This window comes from Manis pentadactyla, chromosome 4 (genome assembly GCF_030020395.1).
Source record: "Manis pentadactyla isolate mManPen7 chromosome 4, mManPen7.hap1, whole genome shotgun sequence".
Taxonomy (NCBI): domain Eukaryota; kingdom Metazoa; phylum Chordata; class Mammalia; order Pholidota; family Manidae; genus Manis; species Manis pentadactyla.
The window spans coordinates 28,777,938-28,796,625 of NC_080022.1; the positions used below are offsets into that span (position 1 = coordinate 28,777,938).

At 45.1% G+C, this 18,688-nt stretch overlaps 2 protein-coding genes across 2 annotated transcripts; one reads left to right on the plus strand and one right to left on the minus strand.

Annotated features, from left to right (window-relative positions):
* Positions 1–1,039: 1,039 nt before the first annotated feature.
* SNIP1 (Smad nuclear interacting protein 1) lies at positions 1,040–9,938 on the minus strand. The gene is made up of 4 exons (XM_036876573.2): positions 9,637–9,938; positions 8,274–8,376; positions 3,010–3,608; positions 1,040–2,520 (listed from the first exon to the last, which is right to left on the minus strand). Exons 1-4 carry the CDS (start codon positions 9,858–9,860, stop codon positions 2,256–2,258), a joined length of 1,191 nt encoding a protein of 396 aa, XP_036732468.2. The 5' UTR covers positions 9,861–9,938; the 3' UTR covers positions 1,040–2,255.
* An 811-nt stretch (positions 9,939–10,749) lies between these two features.
* On the plus strand, positions 10,750–18,683 carry DNALI1 (dynein axonemal light intermediate chain 1). The gene is made up of 6 exons (XM_036876559.2): positions 10,750–10,885; positions 11,428–11,573; positions 13,362–13,531; positions 14,495–14,673; positions 15,003–15,167; positions 16,938–18,683. Exons 1-6 carry the CDS (start codon positions 10,805–10,807, stop codon positions 16,971–16,973), a joined length of 777 nt encoding a protein of 258 aa, XP_036732454.1. The 5' UTR covers positions 10,750–10,804; the 3' UTR covers positions 16,974–18,683.
* The last annotated feature ends 5 nt before the right edge of the window (positions 18,684–18,688 follow it).

Consider the following 18,688-nt stretch of genomic DNA (forward strand, 5'->3'; position numbering starts at 1 on the left):
GTGGGGTGGAAGGGAAACACCTTCCCAGATGTTTGGCATGAAGATTCTCTTAATGCAAGAAGGTATTCCCCCACTAAAGCAAAAGTTTACTACACAATTAGGACCATGTATTGAAAAATACAGGCGAAGTGGTCATCTATCACAGTGCCCACCTAGATGGTGTCTGAAGCAAAGCCCAAAGCTACCAAAGCAGTAATAGCAGCACAAATGGAACAAGGAGGCCCTGCAGGATATGCCAGATTAGTGTCCAATCCCAGAAAGAAAAAGCCATTAATCTGGTTGAAGAGAAAAATTATCAAAACAAAACCTACCTTTTAGACATGCATATATGTAATATGCAATATGTAGCACATATTAAAATTAGGGAAACAGCAGCTATAAGCAGTCAGCATAGAACACAGCTGGGGGGCATGAATGCTAACTGCTCTTACACTGTTAGAGCTTCCCTTCCTCTAACCCTTCATCTGACTGACCTTAGTAAGTGTTCACTCTTTACTGCTTTACAGAAGGGGTTCAGCTGCCCCTTCTGATGCTAGTCAACACAGCACTGAGTGCTCATGGTTACATGAGACCTTAATGGAAACACAATGGTAAAGATGACAATCTACGTTTGTTTCAACCAGAGGAGTATGAGCAGCAGCACCAACTGAGTTGTATTGTCTCTTTCCTCCCCATCCCAGGCACCACCACTACCTGCGGGTGAAATAATAAGGAATGGGATAAACTGGTTTTAGGACTACTGTGTGTTTCTGCCCCAACTCTGACTATTCTGGGAAGGGAAATCCCTTCATTGCCAATTCAAAAGACACTGCTGCTTCAACAGACTGACACTCACTCACTAGCCAGAATCTGAAGGCCTTGAGGCCAGTGCCAGTGTTGGGTCTTACCTTCACTATATCCTTGTCTCATCCCTGTAACACCCTCCACAACTACCTTCTTTTACCTCAAAAATAATGATAAAAGTTTCCTTTAGCAGCAAACAGATCTATGAACACAAAGTCCCCTATGCTAGGAAAGTAATTACCCTTCAAAATGGAGCTATATTTACAAATTTTATTATTTTTTATCCCCAAAATACATATAAATGAAAACCTGCTCTTCAAATGCAGGAGGCCTTTGCCTATAATGTAGCATTACATTTACATCACAAAACATTCTCATATGAAAATCAGTATGCTGCTCTTTCACACACTTTATATATATATATATATATGTACACACACACAAATAATATATGTAAGTAGTTAGGATTTCTCTACTTACACATATTCCTCCTCCGGTGAAAAATTAGGAAACAGGGCAATTCCAATGCTTTCCAGCCTTGGGAAGGTAGAGCCTCTCTGAACGTTTTTTAAAAAGATCAAACATATAAACTACACAACCTCCTTTAGATGTATACATGATGTTAGAATAAAGCAAGGACCCTGCTACATAACAACAGTGTGTTTCTCAAAAAAGGAAGAAAAGAGGTAACATTTGAATAAAAACGCGAAGTTGAAGAACAGGTAAGATCATCAAAATTGTTATGTACACGCTCCATGGAAAAATCAGTATTCTCTCACAGGAACAGACCCACGACCCATTTTCAACCTCTCATTATAAATCAGCACCCACTGGCAGTGGCCATGATCTTCTTGTACAGTCACATACTTAAGCAGGCTCCATAATGCATCTGCCTAAGTCCAACAGTCAATATGAGGTCAGGTGGTAAATTCCCACCCCCAAAAAACGAAGTGCAAAATCAATTTCTATGACTCAAGAGCTCAACCAGGTCAAAGCTTTGGTATGTACTGGAGGCTGTTCTGGTGATAACCAAAGCTTAGTAAGATTCTCTGCTCAGGGGTTTGCCCCCAAAACAAAATCACACCTGGTCCACAAAGCTTAACAACTATATAAATAAAGTAACTGTACAAAGAGGACAAGCCATAGCTCCCCTCTGACTAAGGGTTTATAGTTTTCTAGGCAGCAGTTCTGAAAGCACCAACTAAAGCCACATGCTTCCACTAAAACACGATGTGTTGGTGAGACTATTCTCAAACAAGTGCCCACAGGCATATGGCTGATGTGCCACAGAAGAAAGTTCAAACAAACATAAGACAGTTTTCTTACACTGTACCATAAGGCGGTCAAGAACAGAGGAAAGACTTAAGGCAATCAGAGGCATTAGAGACAGCACCGTGGTGCTCTTTGAGTCAATCCCAAAGCCTTCAAAAAAAGAAACAGTCTCTCAAGAGTTTGGGCTGTTCCTTAGTTTGCTAGCTGTCAGATACTTCCTCCTCCTCCTCGTCATCCTCATCTTCTTTCCTTTCTACTTCAGAGGTGTCAGAGGACTCATGAAGCAAAACATACTCTCTGCTGCTGAACCCAAATTTCAATACATCCTTTTCCTTCAGTTCATAGTATCTCTGTGGTTCAATGCGCTTGTTGTTCAAGAATGTTCCATTGCCTGAGCCAAGGTCAATGATGTAGGGCCTCACCCTGCGGCCAACTGTCCCATCAGCACGGGTGTATTCCACAAGCCTAACAGGTAAGAGAGAGAAACCTGTAAGCAAAATCCTGCCTCAGATCATCTGGTTCTTTCCTAACATAGCTGAGATGATGTACACAACTTGGCTTTAACACAGTTCAAGTTCAAACTTCAGGAAATCAAGGGGAAGGCATGGCCTTGAGTCTGGAAATTGGGAGCAAGTTGTATTTCCATTTAGCCCTCGTTAATAGCCCTATGAGGAAGGTAGAAACAAGCCCAGAGAATGGCTTGCTCCAGGTCATACACCTAGTAGGTGGCAGCAGCAGGATTCAAGATTGGGATTTCTGACACCAAGTCAAATGCTCTTACACATCAGGAAGCAATTATTCAAGGGGCAGTTAGATTAACACTACTCCTTAAGACTAACATTAGCTACAAAGGGTATAGGATTCTTCTGCATACACACGTACATAAATCTTGGTAATCCTGAGACATTCAACTTCTGCTCACACTTCAGTTTATTTCCACCAGTGCATACTTACCGATACTGAAAGACTGCATGCTGCTTTGAACAAGAGGGATGATCAATTGGAATGTCTGCGATGCGACGGTGTCGACCCAGGAGGTAAGCACTCTGCCGATGGATGTACATGACTGGAAGCACCTCATCATTTTTAAAGGGGTAGAGACGCCACCGCTTTTTGGGGATACGTGCTTCTGGGGGCTCACTATATTTGATGACTACACCCCGGAAGGTGTTGGTGTCCTCAAGAAGTGCCCCAGAAAGTTCAAAGCTTGGCTTTTCCTTAACGGGCACCTCTTTGTCTTTACTGTTGCCACCAGGTCGAGGAACCACCTCCTGAGACTCATTACCACTGGCACTAACTTCATTCTTCTGGCGGTGCTCCCGCCGTCGGGCATTATAAAACTCGCGCTCTGCTTCCTGAGTTTGCAGGGTCTGAATGTCTCGGTCCCGTCCCTGAGCCTGCCCACTCCCAGGTCTCTCGGTAGAGGTTCTCCTCTGGTGGGAATGGCCCCTGTGCCTGTCGCGGTCACTGTTCCTAGCTCGCCTGTGTTCCTGCCCTGACGGTTCCCGGTGCTGCCGATCCTCCCGTCCTCTCCTGGGATGATCCTCACGTTCCTGAAATTGGAACAGATTCAGTAAATTAAAGGCAGCCCACAATCAATGAACAAGCTGCATTCAAAAAGTCACTTGTGATTTGGACTTTGGCATTCAGAGCAAAATGTTCCACAGAAATAAGGTTATTAGTGGTGGATATGTTCCCTTGTGACCACACAGACTATGTATGCAAGAGCTCAGAGAAATCTACATCCTCAACATTTTCTGATAGTTCCCTTCTTTTTCACTCTAACGGAAGCCCCACTCTACCCTGAGCACACTGCCTCCTGCAGCTCTCTCAAACGGTAGCTATTTTTCTCCCACAGACCCTCCAACCCCACCATCTTGGAGCCCAGACATCAGGCAGGAATCCTCCTTGCTTGTCACTGCCAATCCTAGAACATTCTCCAACCCTTGTCTTTTCCCTAAAAAACCCCAGCTCTGAATCTCACATAAGAGCATTATCACCCACTAACCCTGGATCATCTCCTCCCCTCACAGCTTGCCAGTTTTACTTGTAACTCAACTCGTTCTCTCCAACATCACTCCTGATGATTTCAGTGACACCCAGGTGCTGCCCCTTCCAACATGCTGGCCTCCCAGTTTTTTGAATTCCTCTCTCCCAGTGGTGTCATCTGTCTCCTCTTTCACTTCAGCCATTCACTCCCATGATTACACAGAGAAATTTTCAATGCCAAGAACTACAACCTCTCTACAATTTCAATCTCAAGCAACCCTCTTTCTGGCCACCTTTCCAGCTCACATTTACCCAACTCTAAAAATCCTTATCCCCATCTTCTGATCATTCTACCTTTGCACAGTCCCTCATGCTCTTGATGGCCCCTCTTCCCATCCTAACTTAAATTTAAGTGATAACCAAGTGATTTCAAGCAGTGAAATCACTTAAACTCAAGTGATTTCAAGCAGTGACATCACTCCCTTGCATATACATTCAAATCCCCTGCCCCTAATGCCATTCTGTTGTACTCTTCTGGCCAAACCAGAATTGTTGTCACTTCATTGGTTATGGTCACCAATGACCTCCACTTGCTAAATCCAATGACCAACTATTTTTCCATCTTCATTTTCAAGAACTGTATACCAGGCAAAACTAGTAGAAATAAAAGAGATCATGGCAAATTACATGACGAGATAATATAAAATAACTAAGATTTCAACTTATACCCTCAATTATTGATAAGTAGGACAATATATATAACATAGTTCCTTATTTCTTAAAGCAGTTTTTTTTTTTAATTGAAGTATCGTTGATGTACAATCTTATGTTGGTTCCGAATGTACAACTGTGGTTCCTTTTTAATTAAAAACTTTGCATGGAACACACATGCGGACAGATGCATACCAAAAATAAAGGAAAAGAAGAGAACATAAGTATAATAGAGCCTTGAAGTGTAAATATCAAATTGTTGAGATGATTACCTTTAGGGAGTGAGGTTATTTTTTTGTTGGGGGGTACGACTTGGGGGATAGTGAGAAGAGTAACCATACACTACATATACCACACTCTCACTTTTTAATTTTTTACTTCTGTGTTACTACAATGAGTATGCAATCAATAAATTCATTTTTTAAATGGTGGTTTAAGGTGGAGAAGAAGATACCTGTGAGCACAGCCATACTTAAGCCAGAAGCTGTATATATTTCTGATTAAGTTAATATCCATGTAAAAGTCACTTAGTTTCAACTACCTGTCCAGGCCTTTTGCTTGAAAGCCATTTCCAAGCTTCTGGCCAATGAATACACATAAATAAGCTTTCACAGAGACAATTTGGGGTCAGGAGGGAAGTTAACATAGATAAGCAAACTAGACACTTCAAAATAACAACAGTCACAGAGAAGTTGCATGCCAAAAGCCCCAGGATTTACTGTAAAATGCTGATTTAGAAGCCACAGGTAAAGGGCTGCAAGCTATACATTAAAACAAAAACTAAACAAACTAAAGTGGTTTCAGAGGCTCAGTCTGGGTGTTGTGGCTCCAGTGGCTGAATTACTCGACAGCCAAAGCAACGCCTATTTAGCTCAAACAGTAGACGCCCAAGACTGTCTGGCTTTATATCTTTAGGGTGGTAGAAAGTTGGCCCTGTCTCTCAAATTCACAGGAAAATCCATTGTCTTAATGTCAGTGTCTCTACTTGCACTTTGTAACACAGTTTCTTTAAAAAGACTGACTGTCCCTCAAGACTGAAGGTAAGGCAAGGGGGTCTGCTCCCGTTCCTCTTACTCACCGTAGTGCTGGAAGCCCTAGCTAGTGCAACAAAGAAGGAAAGAAAATGCAGACAGATTGTAATGGAAGAAATAAAACTGTCCCTATTTGAATATATAATCATCTATGTAGAAAATCCCCAGCAATCTTTAGAAAAAAAAAAACTCCTATAATAACTAAGTTGAGTTCAGTGAGATCACAGAATATAATATAAACATACACAAATCAATTATATTTCTATATACTAACAATGAACTTGTGGACACTGAAATTTAAAATATCACTTACAATCACTCAAAAAATACTCAAGTAAATCTAACAAAACATGTATAGGACTTGTATGCTGAAAACTACAAACATGGATGAAAGTAATCAAAGATCTAAATAAATGGAGACATATACAGTGTTCATGAACTGGAAGACTCAATATAATAAAAAAGCCAATTCTCCCCAAAATACAGGCTTAATGCAATTCCCATCAAAATCCCAGCAAGACTTTTTATAGATATAGACAAGATTGTTCTAAAATTTACATGGAAAGACAAAAGAACTAGTATAGCTAAAACAATTTTTAAAAAGAAGTGAGAGGAATCCTCTATCCAATTTTAAGACTAAGTATATAGCAGCAGTAGTCAAGACTGTATGGTATTAGCAGTATGATAGATCAACGGAACAGAACAGAGAACTCAGAAATAAACCCACACACAGTCAGTCAACTGATTTTTGATAAGAAGCAAAAGCAATACAAAGAAGGACAGACTTTTCAATAAATGGTGGCACAGCAAGTGAACATTCACAGGCAAAAAAATGAACCTTGACCTAAGGCTCATCTCTTTTATTAAAACAAACTCAAACAAATGTAAATGGATGTAAATGTAAAATATTCAGGAAAAAGCATATTTTTGGAACCCAGGAGGGGTTTATGGATTGAGAATCCATAAAGAGAAAAATGGATAAGCTGGACTTCGTCAAAATCTAAAACTTTTCTCTGAGAAAAACCCTGTTAAGAGAATGGAAAGACAAGCTACAGATAGAGGAAAATCCTTGCGAGCTACATACTCAAGAAGGCCTAGTATCTAGAATATACAAAGAACTCTTCAGACAGTAAAAAAGCAAATATTCCAACTTGAAAATAGGCAAAAGACATAAAGAGACATTTCACCTGAGAGGATATACAGATGGCAAATAAGCACACGGGAAGACGTTTAACATTTTAGCTATCAGGGAAATGCAGAGTATACTAAAGTCACAACAGAGTATCTATTAGAATGGCTAAAACAAACAACAGGGTCAGTACCAAGTATTAATGAGGATGCTAAGCAATTGGATTACTCATACATTGCAGGTGGGACTGTAAATGATACAGCCACTGCTGTGGACTGAACTGTCCCCCAAAACTCTTATGTTGAAATCCCAATGTCTATACTTTAGAATGTAACTTTTTTTTCTTTTGAGATTAAGGTCTTTAAAGCAGTGATTTTGTTAAAATGCGGGTGAGGTCCTAATCCAATATGACTAGTGTCCTTATAAAAGGAGGAAGAAACACCGGGGATATGAGCACACAAAGGAAAGGCCACGTGAGGGCACAGCCCAGAAGGTAGCAATTTGCAAGGAAAGACACAGGAGAAACCATGTGCTGACACCTTGATCTTGGACTTCTAGCCTCCAGAACTGTGAAAAAATTAATTTCTGTTGTTAAAGGCATCCAATCTGTCGTATTTTGTTATGGAAGACCTAACAAACTAATAACAGCCACTTTGGAAAACAGTTTGGCAACTGCCTAAAATAATTAAATATGCAACTACCATGAGACCCAGCAACTGTACTAGTGGGCATTTATTCCATAGAAATGAAAACTTATGCTCACACAAAAACCTGTACACAATCCAGGTGTTCTATAATGGGCAAATGGTTATATCAAACCACTGAAAATCACTTCGCAATAAAAGAGGATGAATTACTGATCGATGCAACAACCTAAATGAGTCTCCAAAGAATTTTGCTGAGTGGAAATAGGCAACCCATAAAGGTTCATTCCATATGATTCCATTTATATAACACTACTGAAATGACAAAATTATAGAAATGCAGAATTTTGTAGGAATTGAGAGGTAAGGGAGGGAGGGAAGTGAGTATGACTATAAAAGAACAACATGAGGGACTCTTGTGGTGATAGAAATGTTTTGTATCTACTGATGTCAATATTCTGGTTATGATATTGTACTATAATTCTGTCAGATGTTATCATTGGGATAAACAGGGTAAAGAGTATACCTCTGTGTTATTTTTTACAACCACATGTGACTCAACAATTACCTCAAAATAAAATGTTTAACAAAACAAGCAGAAAAAAAGCACACCCAGTTTTTAGAAAAGCCCATTGCAGGTACAGGTGAACTCTGCTTATGAAAGGAAGAGGCTCTAAATTTGGACCCCGTATCAAAACATCTCAATCCACTTACCTGTTTCACTTTGATTGCTGAGTGGTGAGGACTTCGGCTTCTCTTACTCCGAGGAGACTTGCTTCTTCTCCCTGAGGACTTGATTTTCTTTTTGGCTGGGGACCTTTTCAGAGCATGGTACACATAGGATTTTATCTCAATTTCCCTTCCCCCATATAAATTAGCTTCAAATATTAGCTTATTGCTAACACAAACACCACAGTTGTGAAGATCTCTGCTTTTCACTCTAAAGGAATTAGAAGTTTCACTCTCCTAGCCCTGCCATCTCCCTCAAGTTCCAGACTCACATACACAACTGCTTACTGGGCCTTCTCACTTAGGTAACATAACTCTTGACTCCCAACCCTTTGAAAACCTTTTCTTTCTCAGTCTTTCTATCTTGGTAACTGGCACCACCATCCACATTGTTCCTCAAGCCAAAAACCTAAAAGTCACCCTTGATTCCTTTTTCCTTACCACATTCCTCCCCTCACAGTCACATTCAATCTGCCAGCAAGTCCTCCAGCTCTATCTTCTCCCTCTACCTCTTCATTCCTACCACTCTCCTTGATCACTACACTAGATTTTTTTCCCCTCTATTTCTAGAACAGCCACAGTTAATCCCACTTCAGGTTCTTTGCAGGTGTTTTTCTGACTGGATCTCTACAAGGCTGGATTATTCCTATCCTTCAGGTCTTAGCTCAAATGGCACTTTTTCGGAGAGGCTTCTCCCACTTCCTTTCGATCTCTATCACATTATTGTTACTCACTGAAGCTACTTATTTGTTACTTTGTCTCTGAGCAAGACCATGTCAATTTCCTGAGGGTAAAGAACATCTATCTCGTCCACCCTTGAGGCCCCAGTACCTACAGTAGTCTTTAGTACATAATAGGTACTCAGCAAAACTATGCTGCATGAAAAAATGAACCAGTCTAGCAAGATCCAATTTTTCTTTTTAGAATTTCTATCAGGTGGAAAGCCGTAGGCCCTTAATGTGGAAACTTTAGGGGACAGATACTTGGCAAGACAATGCCTGCACTTCATTTGCAGGCAGATAGGAAAATCTTTCAAACTTAAACTTAAACCATCACTGCTAACCGTCGGGCCAGACTAGGCGCAGTGCTAGGGGCACACAGAGATGAAGCGTGGGGTCGGGGAGAGGGAATCCCTTAGGCATTAGGCGCTTAACGCCCAGCAATAACGCAAGTGACAGGTACCAAAGTAAAGAGTCTTTAACATAAGCACGACCCGGGCATTTCCACCGTTTTAGGATTAAGTCCAAGCTACTATACTCAGCATTCAAGATGTGTTTCTGACGCTAGCCCTGTCCTCCTTTCTCAATGAACCCAACCCAAGGTCCATCTCGGGATACTTCTCACTTACCGGCTACCTCCTCGGGCTCGATTCCCGCGGTGACCAGGGCGGCCCGGCTCGCTGGCTGGCGGGGACGGGCTACCGCCGGAGGAGTCCGGGCGGCGGTGGGGAGGAGGGGCGGCTTCCGGGCTGAGGCGCTCCTGCTTCACCACTACCGCCGCCGCCGCCACCATGTCACCGTCGCGGTGCCTTCGCCGGCTTCCCCGCTCCCGCTCGCTCTTCACCTCCTTCATGCTAAGATATCTGCTGAGTGAAGGAAAGAGAGGTCGGTTGCTCTCCCGCTGAAGGAAATGACGGGCTTGACCTCTGGACTTCCGCTTCCGGAGTGCGCGCTCTCCCAGAAACACTTGCGGCGGAGAGGCTAAACACGTGACAGGTAATCCGTAGAAGGCGGGACTGAAGTACCTCGGCTCGGCTGGCGGGAGTTTTAATTTCAAAAACAAACTTCTGGAAAAAAGTGCCTCTGAAGACTGTTTGTGGCCACTGTTTTAGTAATTACTAAACACGGAGGTAACCTAAATGAACGGCGTAGGAACCTGTTTAGCCAATTGACGGATGTTATTTCGCCATTCCCAAATGCATATGACAAATGGAAAACACTCTGACTTGTTAAACGAGAGAAGCAGGACATAAAATTGTGCGCAAACTATGATTACATTTACGTTTGGAAAAACGAAGGAAAGAAGAGGAGGAAATACGAACACAGATTGTAGCCCCTGGACAAATCATTATTTTTCCCCTATTCTTGAACTTTCTGTTGTCATTTCTCCATTTAATTAAAATTAAATATTTTTTAAAACCTGGGAACTCCAGATGCTTTCCTCTGGAAATCCCCGACCCTTCACTGAAGAGTCAGCTTTTTGCAGGCGACAAAATAGTCAGGGAAAGTGATCTGCCAGCTCACGAAAACTGCTAGCTAGACGCAGCGCAGGGACTCGAACCTGTTTTCCCTGCTTGTAAGGGTACCAGGGCGACCCAGTGAGCAGGAGGCTTGACGAGCAAAAACCAAGGAGCATTTCCTTGAAGGCTGCGCGGAAAGAAACGCGCGCGCTGGTGGCCCCGCCCCACTCCGAAGCCCCGCCCAGGCGTTGAGGCTGGGAGAGGAGGTTTCCATGGTGACGGCAAACAAGGCCCAGAGTGGAGGGGAAGCTCCTGGGCTACCACCCCCGCCACTGCCATGATCCCCCCAACGGACTCTCTGTTAAAGTACGATACCCCGGTGTTGGTGAGCCGGAACACTGAGAAGCGAAGCCCCAAAGTAAGGATGGGTCTTTGGGGGGGCAGGAGAGCCCGGAAACTTCAGTGGAGAAGCAGATGCCCTCGTTGAGGACCAGGAGTCCTGAGGAAAGAGGCTGCTGCGACTGGGAGCAGAGGGAATTGGGTCCGGAAGGAGGGTGGGAGAGTGGTACTAAAAGCCCAGATTTGGGATGACCCAACAGGGCAGATTTAGGATGGGGAAAGAAGTCACAGGGAAATGGATGGGGCTCTTTTAATTTGTAGCCAATTCCCAGAACAGATCTGGTAGTGACTGCCCCATCACTAGAGATGTGAAAGCAGAGGCCTGAGCACGCCAGCCAGAAACATCAGTAGGAGGTGATACAAGCATTGGGTTGGAGTGGAATCAGAGACTCTTCATGGCTTCCTTCAGCTCTGAGACATAACTTCTGCTGAGAAGACAGATGCGGAAATTGAGCTGGGGACAGGAGAGGGGTGTGTAGGAGGCCTAGAGCAAGCTAGAGGGCCAGGACATGTGTAGCTGAGTGCCTGAATCACCTTCTGCTCTAACTTGTCCCTTCTCAGGCTCGACCACTGAAAGTCAGCCCCCAGCAGCCTGGACCCTCAGGTCCAGTTCCACAGCCACCAAAGACCAAGCTCCCCACAACTTCCTGTGTCCCAGATTCTACGAAGCAGGCAGAAGAAATCTTGAATGCTATCCTGCCCCCAAGGTAAAAAATATAGTAGGAGCAGTGGTTGGAAGAAGGCTCAAGCTCTTGCATTCCAGAACCTGAAAATGTAAGAATAGGTAGTCTGTCTCTCTTTTTGTCTGGGATTTTCTCCCAGCATCCCAGAGCTCTTAGAGCTTGCAAGTGACTGGGTCCTGTAATTGTGGAGGGAGACCTCTTCTCTACCTTCACTTCCTGAGTGCTCTCATCCAGGCTCATGGCTTTAAATATCATCTGTATGCTGACGGCTCCCGAAAGTGTGTTTCCAGCCTTGTCCTCTCTCCAGACTCATATATTCTACTACTTCTTCATTCTATTAATGAAGATGTCTAATAGACATCTGAAACTCAACATGTCCGAACGAAATCACAGTTTCTTCCTCTCCCAACCTGCTCATCGCCAGTCTTCTCCCTTCCACTAGGAGATCAGCCCACCTCTTGTTTCTGTTGGTCTCTCACATCACATGTCCTATCCTTCATCAAATTCTTTTGGTTCCACCTCCAAATTTATATCACAAATCCAACCACTTTTCAGCACTTCTGCCTCCACCTTTTTGTTCCTAGTTACTGTTTGTCACCTGCAGTGGCCTCTTCTCTGAAAACCTTGCTCTCACTCTTTGCCCCTAAAGTCTGAGTTCCCCACTCAGCCCCAAGATCGTAAGTCAGCTCAGCTCATGCCAGTCTTCTGCCAGAAACTCTTTAATGGCTTCCCATCTCACTGAGACTACAATCCAAAGTCCTTATGATGACCTGGAAGACCTGGCATGACCTGGCCCCTGATAGACCAACGATCTTCTCCCTATTATTCTCCCTGTTCACCGTGCCCATGCCACAGGACTACTTCTTGCTCTGGAACCCTTCAATCACTCTTCCACCTCAGGGCCTTGACAACGCTGTTCTCACCACAAGGATACCCATCCACTGATGTCTGTCTGCCTGGGTTCCTTCCTTTCTTTATTCAGGTCCTGCTCAAATGTCATTTCCTCAAGAAGGCTTTTCTTGGGAATTCTTCTAAACAAGCACTTTCTCCCTTCTTCATAATCCTCTGCCCTGCTTCTTTCTTCTGCATCCACCTTAATTACTATCTATTTGTGACTGTTTTACTGTAATAAGTTGACATCAAAGTTTTTAAGGCTATGATGAAAAAAGAGACGAGACAGCAACCTCCTCTGAGATGGAAGCCAAAGAAGCATGGGGGGTGGGGAGTGGTTTTTCAGTTGATTCCCTGCCACCGACGCATGAAAGTCCTCTCTCCCATGCTGATTCTGCCCTCAGGCTTCTTCCTCCTAATTCCAGAACCTGGCCATGGCTCTGACACAAGGTTTACTACGGGAGCCTATATAGGCACAAACCTTCAAGAACCTCCCCAATCCCCAATGCACACATTCACCTCTTTCTGGCTGGCACATGGTTTATGGTGCCCTGTGTCTCCCACCCCACAAGTCAGTGGGGAATTCCCACTGGGCCTTCTGTTAAGATCAAGCAACAATGACATAAACCTGTCCTTACACAACAGAAGGGTAAGATCTGGAACATGGGTGATTTCACAGACAGCTATGGGAGAGTGGAGATTGTACAGCCCCAAGGTAGGGGCCCTGTGCGAGTGGCTTACTGGGTGTGGCTTTGGCACAGCTCTCCCAGGAAGAGAGCATGATGGAGGAGTCTGGCAGGCTGGTGAGAGAGCTGCCCCTCACTCCTGCTCAGGCAGTGAGTTCAAAGGGCCATCTCTAATGTCCCGACGATCCTCTCTGCTTAATGAGTGTCACTCAGCCTGGCTGTGTCTGTGCCACAGGGAGTGGGTGCAAGACACGCAGCTATGGATCCAGCAGGTGTCCAGCACCCCCAGCACCAGGATGGACGTGGTACACCTCCAAGAGCAGCTGGACTTAAAGCTACAGCAGCGACAGGCCAGGGAGACGGGGATCTGCCCTGTCCGCAGGGAGCTGTACTCACAGTGTTTTGGTGAGGGGTCTGGGGTGGGTGGGATACACTACAATCTACTGCCTCCTGCCCTTCTCCCTTAGCACAGACCTTAGCCCTGAGTATCCCCAGGCCGAAGCCCACCCCATTCTGGAATTAGAAACTCGTCTCCCCACCTACCCCACCAGAAACTGCCAAATGCACTCTCTTCTCCCTCTCAGTCTTTCTCCTCCCAGGCCCCCCATTTTCTGTTCAACCTGACAATCTGGTTCCTCACCTCTTAGCAGATGGAGTAAGATGAGCACTTCCTTTTTAAATCTTTGTTTTTTCAAAGATTTCTATAATAAGCATGTGTTACTTTTAAATAAGAAAAAGTTAATGTTCTGTATTTATAGCCATCCATCAACATTTGGCCCTTGGTCCAGAAAATTATTTCAAAGTAATTTGTTGTCGACCAACAGACACAAAGGACTTAACCTCTCCCTCCTCAAGTGCTGGTGTCAAGTGGCTGTCCTCCAGCCCAATCTCCTGTGTGGACTCTCACTTGCAAACTGCCTTCACACCCTGAGGCAGCTGCTAGCAGACTCCCTCAGTCTGAGGATGGTTAAAGCTTGCTCTTCAGGTCAGCATTTATGGAGAAAACGGGCAAGCTCTAGAACCTGCTATTTGCAACCACCACTTCAAATTGAAAAGTCAGATTTCTTTGGAAAGTACTCAGTGTTTGCCTGATGATGGAAGAGAGGGGCCTCCTGGCTACAAACAACCTGGGTCTCCCGGCTCCCTCTGCTCTGGGCTTGCCAACTGCCTGAACTCCCTAGTGGCAAGTTCAGAGCAGTGGCTGCATGGCAAGCCTCCTGGGGCCACTGAGGGCCCCTCCCTGAGACTGGCCTCCAATTGAGGACATGCCCTGGTACCCTTCCCAGTAGGAAGGATGGTTTGCAGTAGACATGGTGCACTTCCCCTCCCACCTGCCTTCTCTGATCTTGCTGTGTGTGTGCCTGGAAGATGAGCTGATCCGTGAGGTCACCATCAACTGTGCAGAGAGGGGGCTGCTTCTGCTGCGAGTCCGGGACGAGATCCGCATGACCATCGCTGCCTACCAGACCTTGTATGAGAGCAGTGTGGCGTTTGGCATGAGGAAGGCGCTGCAGGCTGAACAGGGGAAGTCAGACATGGAGAGGAAAGTGAGTGGGGTTTACCACGAGCCATTGGTCCTCTCTGACTCTTATCACTCTCAGGGCCACATGGTTTCCCCTCCAGCACTAAGCCCTGGCTTCCTGAGATGCTCTCCCATCTTCCATGGGGACCCTTTGGTTCAGTGGCATGGCCAGCCTGGTCAGGGCAGTTGTCTGCTCTTTGATGTGCCATGCCAGATGCTGACCTCCCACTGGGTGGCAGTACAAACCCTGGCAATGTCTTGGGTTGGACAGCTGTCCCTGTCCCTTCTACCCAGGCATTCACAACATCCTGTCCACCTAGTGCATCCCAGGATGACTGGAGGTTCTGTCCTTAGATTGCAGAATTAGAAACGGAAAAGAGAGATTTGGAGAGGCAAGTGAACGAGCAGAAGGCGAAATGCGAGGCCACCGAGAAGCGGGAGAGTGAGAGGAGACAGGTGGAGGAGAAGAAGCACAGCGAGGAAATTCAGTTCCTAAAGCGGACAAATCAGCAGCTGAAGGTGACCCACATGCAGGCCCAGGAGGAGGCACTGCCCCCTCCCCAGTCCCCTGCCACGCAGTCCCAGCGCTTGGCTCCTTTTCCCACCTTAAACACTTGTCCACGGGTGCTGTCATGGAGTAAAGGAAGCTGACTTTTGGGGGTGTAGGGGTTCATCACCCAGATCTCCATCCATCCAGCTCTGGACAGGGTCTCTCTTAGCTCTGAATCCCCATGACACCTCAGCCTGGCTCCCCAGTGGGTTTTTTTCCCTTGGAAAAAAAAGTTGCCCATCCTGGAAGGTGCTTACAGCTAAAAGGGGAACTTTCCCATCATAGCTGCTATTTGGGGGCATTCCTAGAATGCGCAGAATCTCAGCAGGCTTTCGCTGAGTGCTTTCCCACCTGCAGCCCCCTCTGAGGCACTTGATTTGGGGAGGTCAAGGGAGCCCTTTGAGAGAGAACCATTTCGAAGGTGTGTGGTTAGAGGAACTCAGCTGTGGGTGTTTTTTCTCAAAGCCCTTTTGCTGGTGGTATACTTTCATCCAGCTGAGCTGATGGGAGGGAGGCTCTCTGGTCTAAGGGTTCTGAAAGGTGGAGGCCCAGATCATCATCATCCTCATGGCCTGGGCCCACCCCAGATCTACTGAAGCAAAAACTGTGGGGTTGGAGTCCAGCAGTCTGGTCTACCAAGGTCTCCAGGTGATTCTAGTGCTTGCGAAAGTCTGAGAACCCTGTTCTAGATACCTGGTCTATTGACATTTGGCGACTATCTCCCATGGCCCTGGCCAGAAGGGGCCTCAGGATATATCTCCCTCACCTCCCTAGTCTCATAGAAAGCTTACAACTTGGCACTACAAACCAAGGCCAGGCATCTGACATAAAGAAGGGCTTGTATTAATTGCTAGTGGAGGATGACATAGATTTTCTTGTTGCTGAGTTTAAGAAATACAAAGAAAAGCTAGAAACTTCACAGCCAGATGCCAGTCTGTTTATCTAGCAGCCTCTGAAGCTGTGTCCCTTATCTGCCATAATCCTTTATCATAAACCTGAGTTCCTCAGTTCCTGCTATATATTGGCAGCAAGAGCCAAGCAGAATACCTTGGCATCTTTCTAACATATACAAGCAACCTTGTATCCCCAGGATGAAGGACTCTTTAGAAGTGAGTTATTTTTATTGGCTCAAAGCTGCGCTGCAAATAAAGCAGTGCTTGCAGTCCCCAGGATAAACCTAAAGATCTGTCCACACACCATGATAGTAAATTACTGTACTTGCTGCTAGAGGAGCACAGTAAATAACTCCTCTAAGCGTCCTGAGCTTTACATACAAGATATACAGCTCCCTACTCACTGGTAGCAATTTTCTCTAATTGGGTGTCAAGTTGTCTCAGTGGCTAAATAATTGTTTCCCAGACCTCTCATCCCAGCACAGCTCCCAGGATCCCAAACCAGAGAGCCAAATGTTTAACTTAGTATTTCAGGCCTGAAATCTAAGCCATGAAAAACCACTATTTCAACAACTTTTATTCAATTTCCTTTTCACTGCTTTATATTATATGCTGAGCTGCTATTGTACGGAAACCAGGACAGCTCTGGTTTCTCCTAATGTAGCAAGACTGTATGCCAAGCCAGAAACCAGCTAATCCAGAAAATATGGAGTTGGGAATGAAGGGAAAAAACCATTTGGAGTGGCAGCATTTGGATTCTTCTTCCCAGAGGCTTTTATCACCTCTCAGCTATTTGTGTTAGGCTACAAGTTTCAAATACTAATGGAGTTTGTTTTTGTTTTTCAGGCCCAACTGGAAGGCATTATTGCACCAAAGAAGTGATAATTTCCATATGGGTCTCAGCAAGCACTACAACCCCATCTTAAGCCCTTTATAATAAAAGCTAGTTTCCTGAGTGAAAAAGGCATACCCTCCCCTGATCACCACCTATATGTATTTGTCAGAAGTCACACCATTGCCCCAGTGTCACGAAACACCTAAGGTCTGGCAGCCAGCCTTCTGGTTGGGCATGAGAAGATGGTATAGCCCAGTATGTGGCCAAACTTGGAATTTGCCAACTCAAATAGTTAAGACAGAATTCACCTCTTCCTGCTATCTCAGGTGAACTGCTTTCCCATCACTTATTTCTGGCCAAATGAAGCTGCTTCTGTTCCCATTTCTGGTCCACAATTCATCTTGTACCTCAACTTGGGCTTCTCTGGCCTTTTTTCCCTTATTTGATGTCCTCTCATCCCCACTCCAATGTAGTTCTAGTAAGTCATTGAGAATTTTGGGTTTGTACTGTATTATCTTACCCTGCCTGCCAAGTCAAACGGACCCCTTGCTCCTTACTTCCATACTTTTCTAGGTGAGGCAACAGTAGAGTCAAACCCCTGGCTTTGAGAAAATAAAGGTTTGCTGCAAACACAAGTCACAGCGCCCACTGTGAGTTGTTTGTACCTCAGTTCCTCCCCTACCACTGACCTGTTCACCTTGTTCTGTGGGAAACCATAACCTGACCCAACACACCTCTTCTGTTTAATGAACTGGAGAGGTGCTCAAACTCACATGCACTTCTAATTATTAATGATCAGGGTACGGCCTGTACATAAATGCATTTTACTGTTTCCTCTTAAACTCAAGTTTGGAGGCTCAGGACTCCTGGTTTTGTAGACCCAGAAGACTCCATTAACAACATAAACCTTTAATTCAGGGCAGACCAGGTGGGCTTGGGTGGCAAGCTGAGCGACTGCCATTACTCTAACTGGTAAGAAACACCTGAGAAGGCACTAGCACCTCCACTTGGAACACCTCAAGTGCCCACGGTCCCCTGAATGCCCAAGAGGAACTCTCCTTCGTGGAGCTGTGGCCTGATAGCCATCCTGGTCAGGGCTTCCAGGCTCCCTGGAAGATCTGCAGTCCGACAAGAGCTGTGGCCCACCAAGTTGAACGTGCCCCCACGTGCTCTAATCTCAGATTTGACGTCACAGCTTTTACGCGGATCCAGGTGTCCTGAGGGACCCTAAGACCCCACTAAGATGACCTGTCTGTGCTGTCATTTTGGGAGGAAAGAACTCTTCACGGACATGAGCTACTTGCCTGACTCCTTGGCAGTAAAGCACTTGGGCTGACTGGGGTGCTTCTGGCAGGCACAGCGAGGGACGACACGGACTGCTCTAACTTCTCCTTTGTATTTTTAAAGCCTAGACCATGTACACTACATTCTTAGAATTTTCTTCTTATAGTTTTATTCCAAATAGCTTCTGTTCCAAGTTGCTAGTAGATAGTACAAAAGAAATACACTTTCCTTTTTATAGACATCCTCCTTGCCCCTGTCAGACATTTACACCGGGGGGCCGCACTCGGGTGGACTGCTTCAGGTGTCAGAAGTGCCAGTGGACTCCTTGGCTGAAATCCTGGAGGGTGAAGAGGCTTGCTTTATTTTCACTAGCACTGGTGAATGGTTTCAACTGTCAAACCTCAGAACAAATGCATTACAGCCTCAGAAATGCCAGCCGCGCATGGAGAAAATGAACACAGTTGCTAATTGCATATTT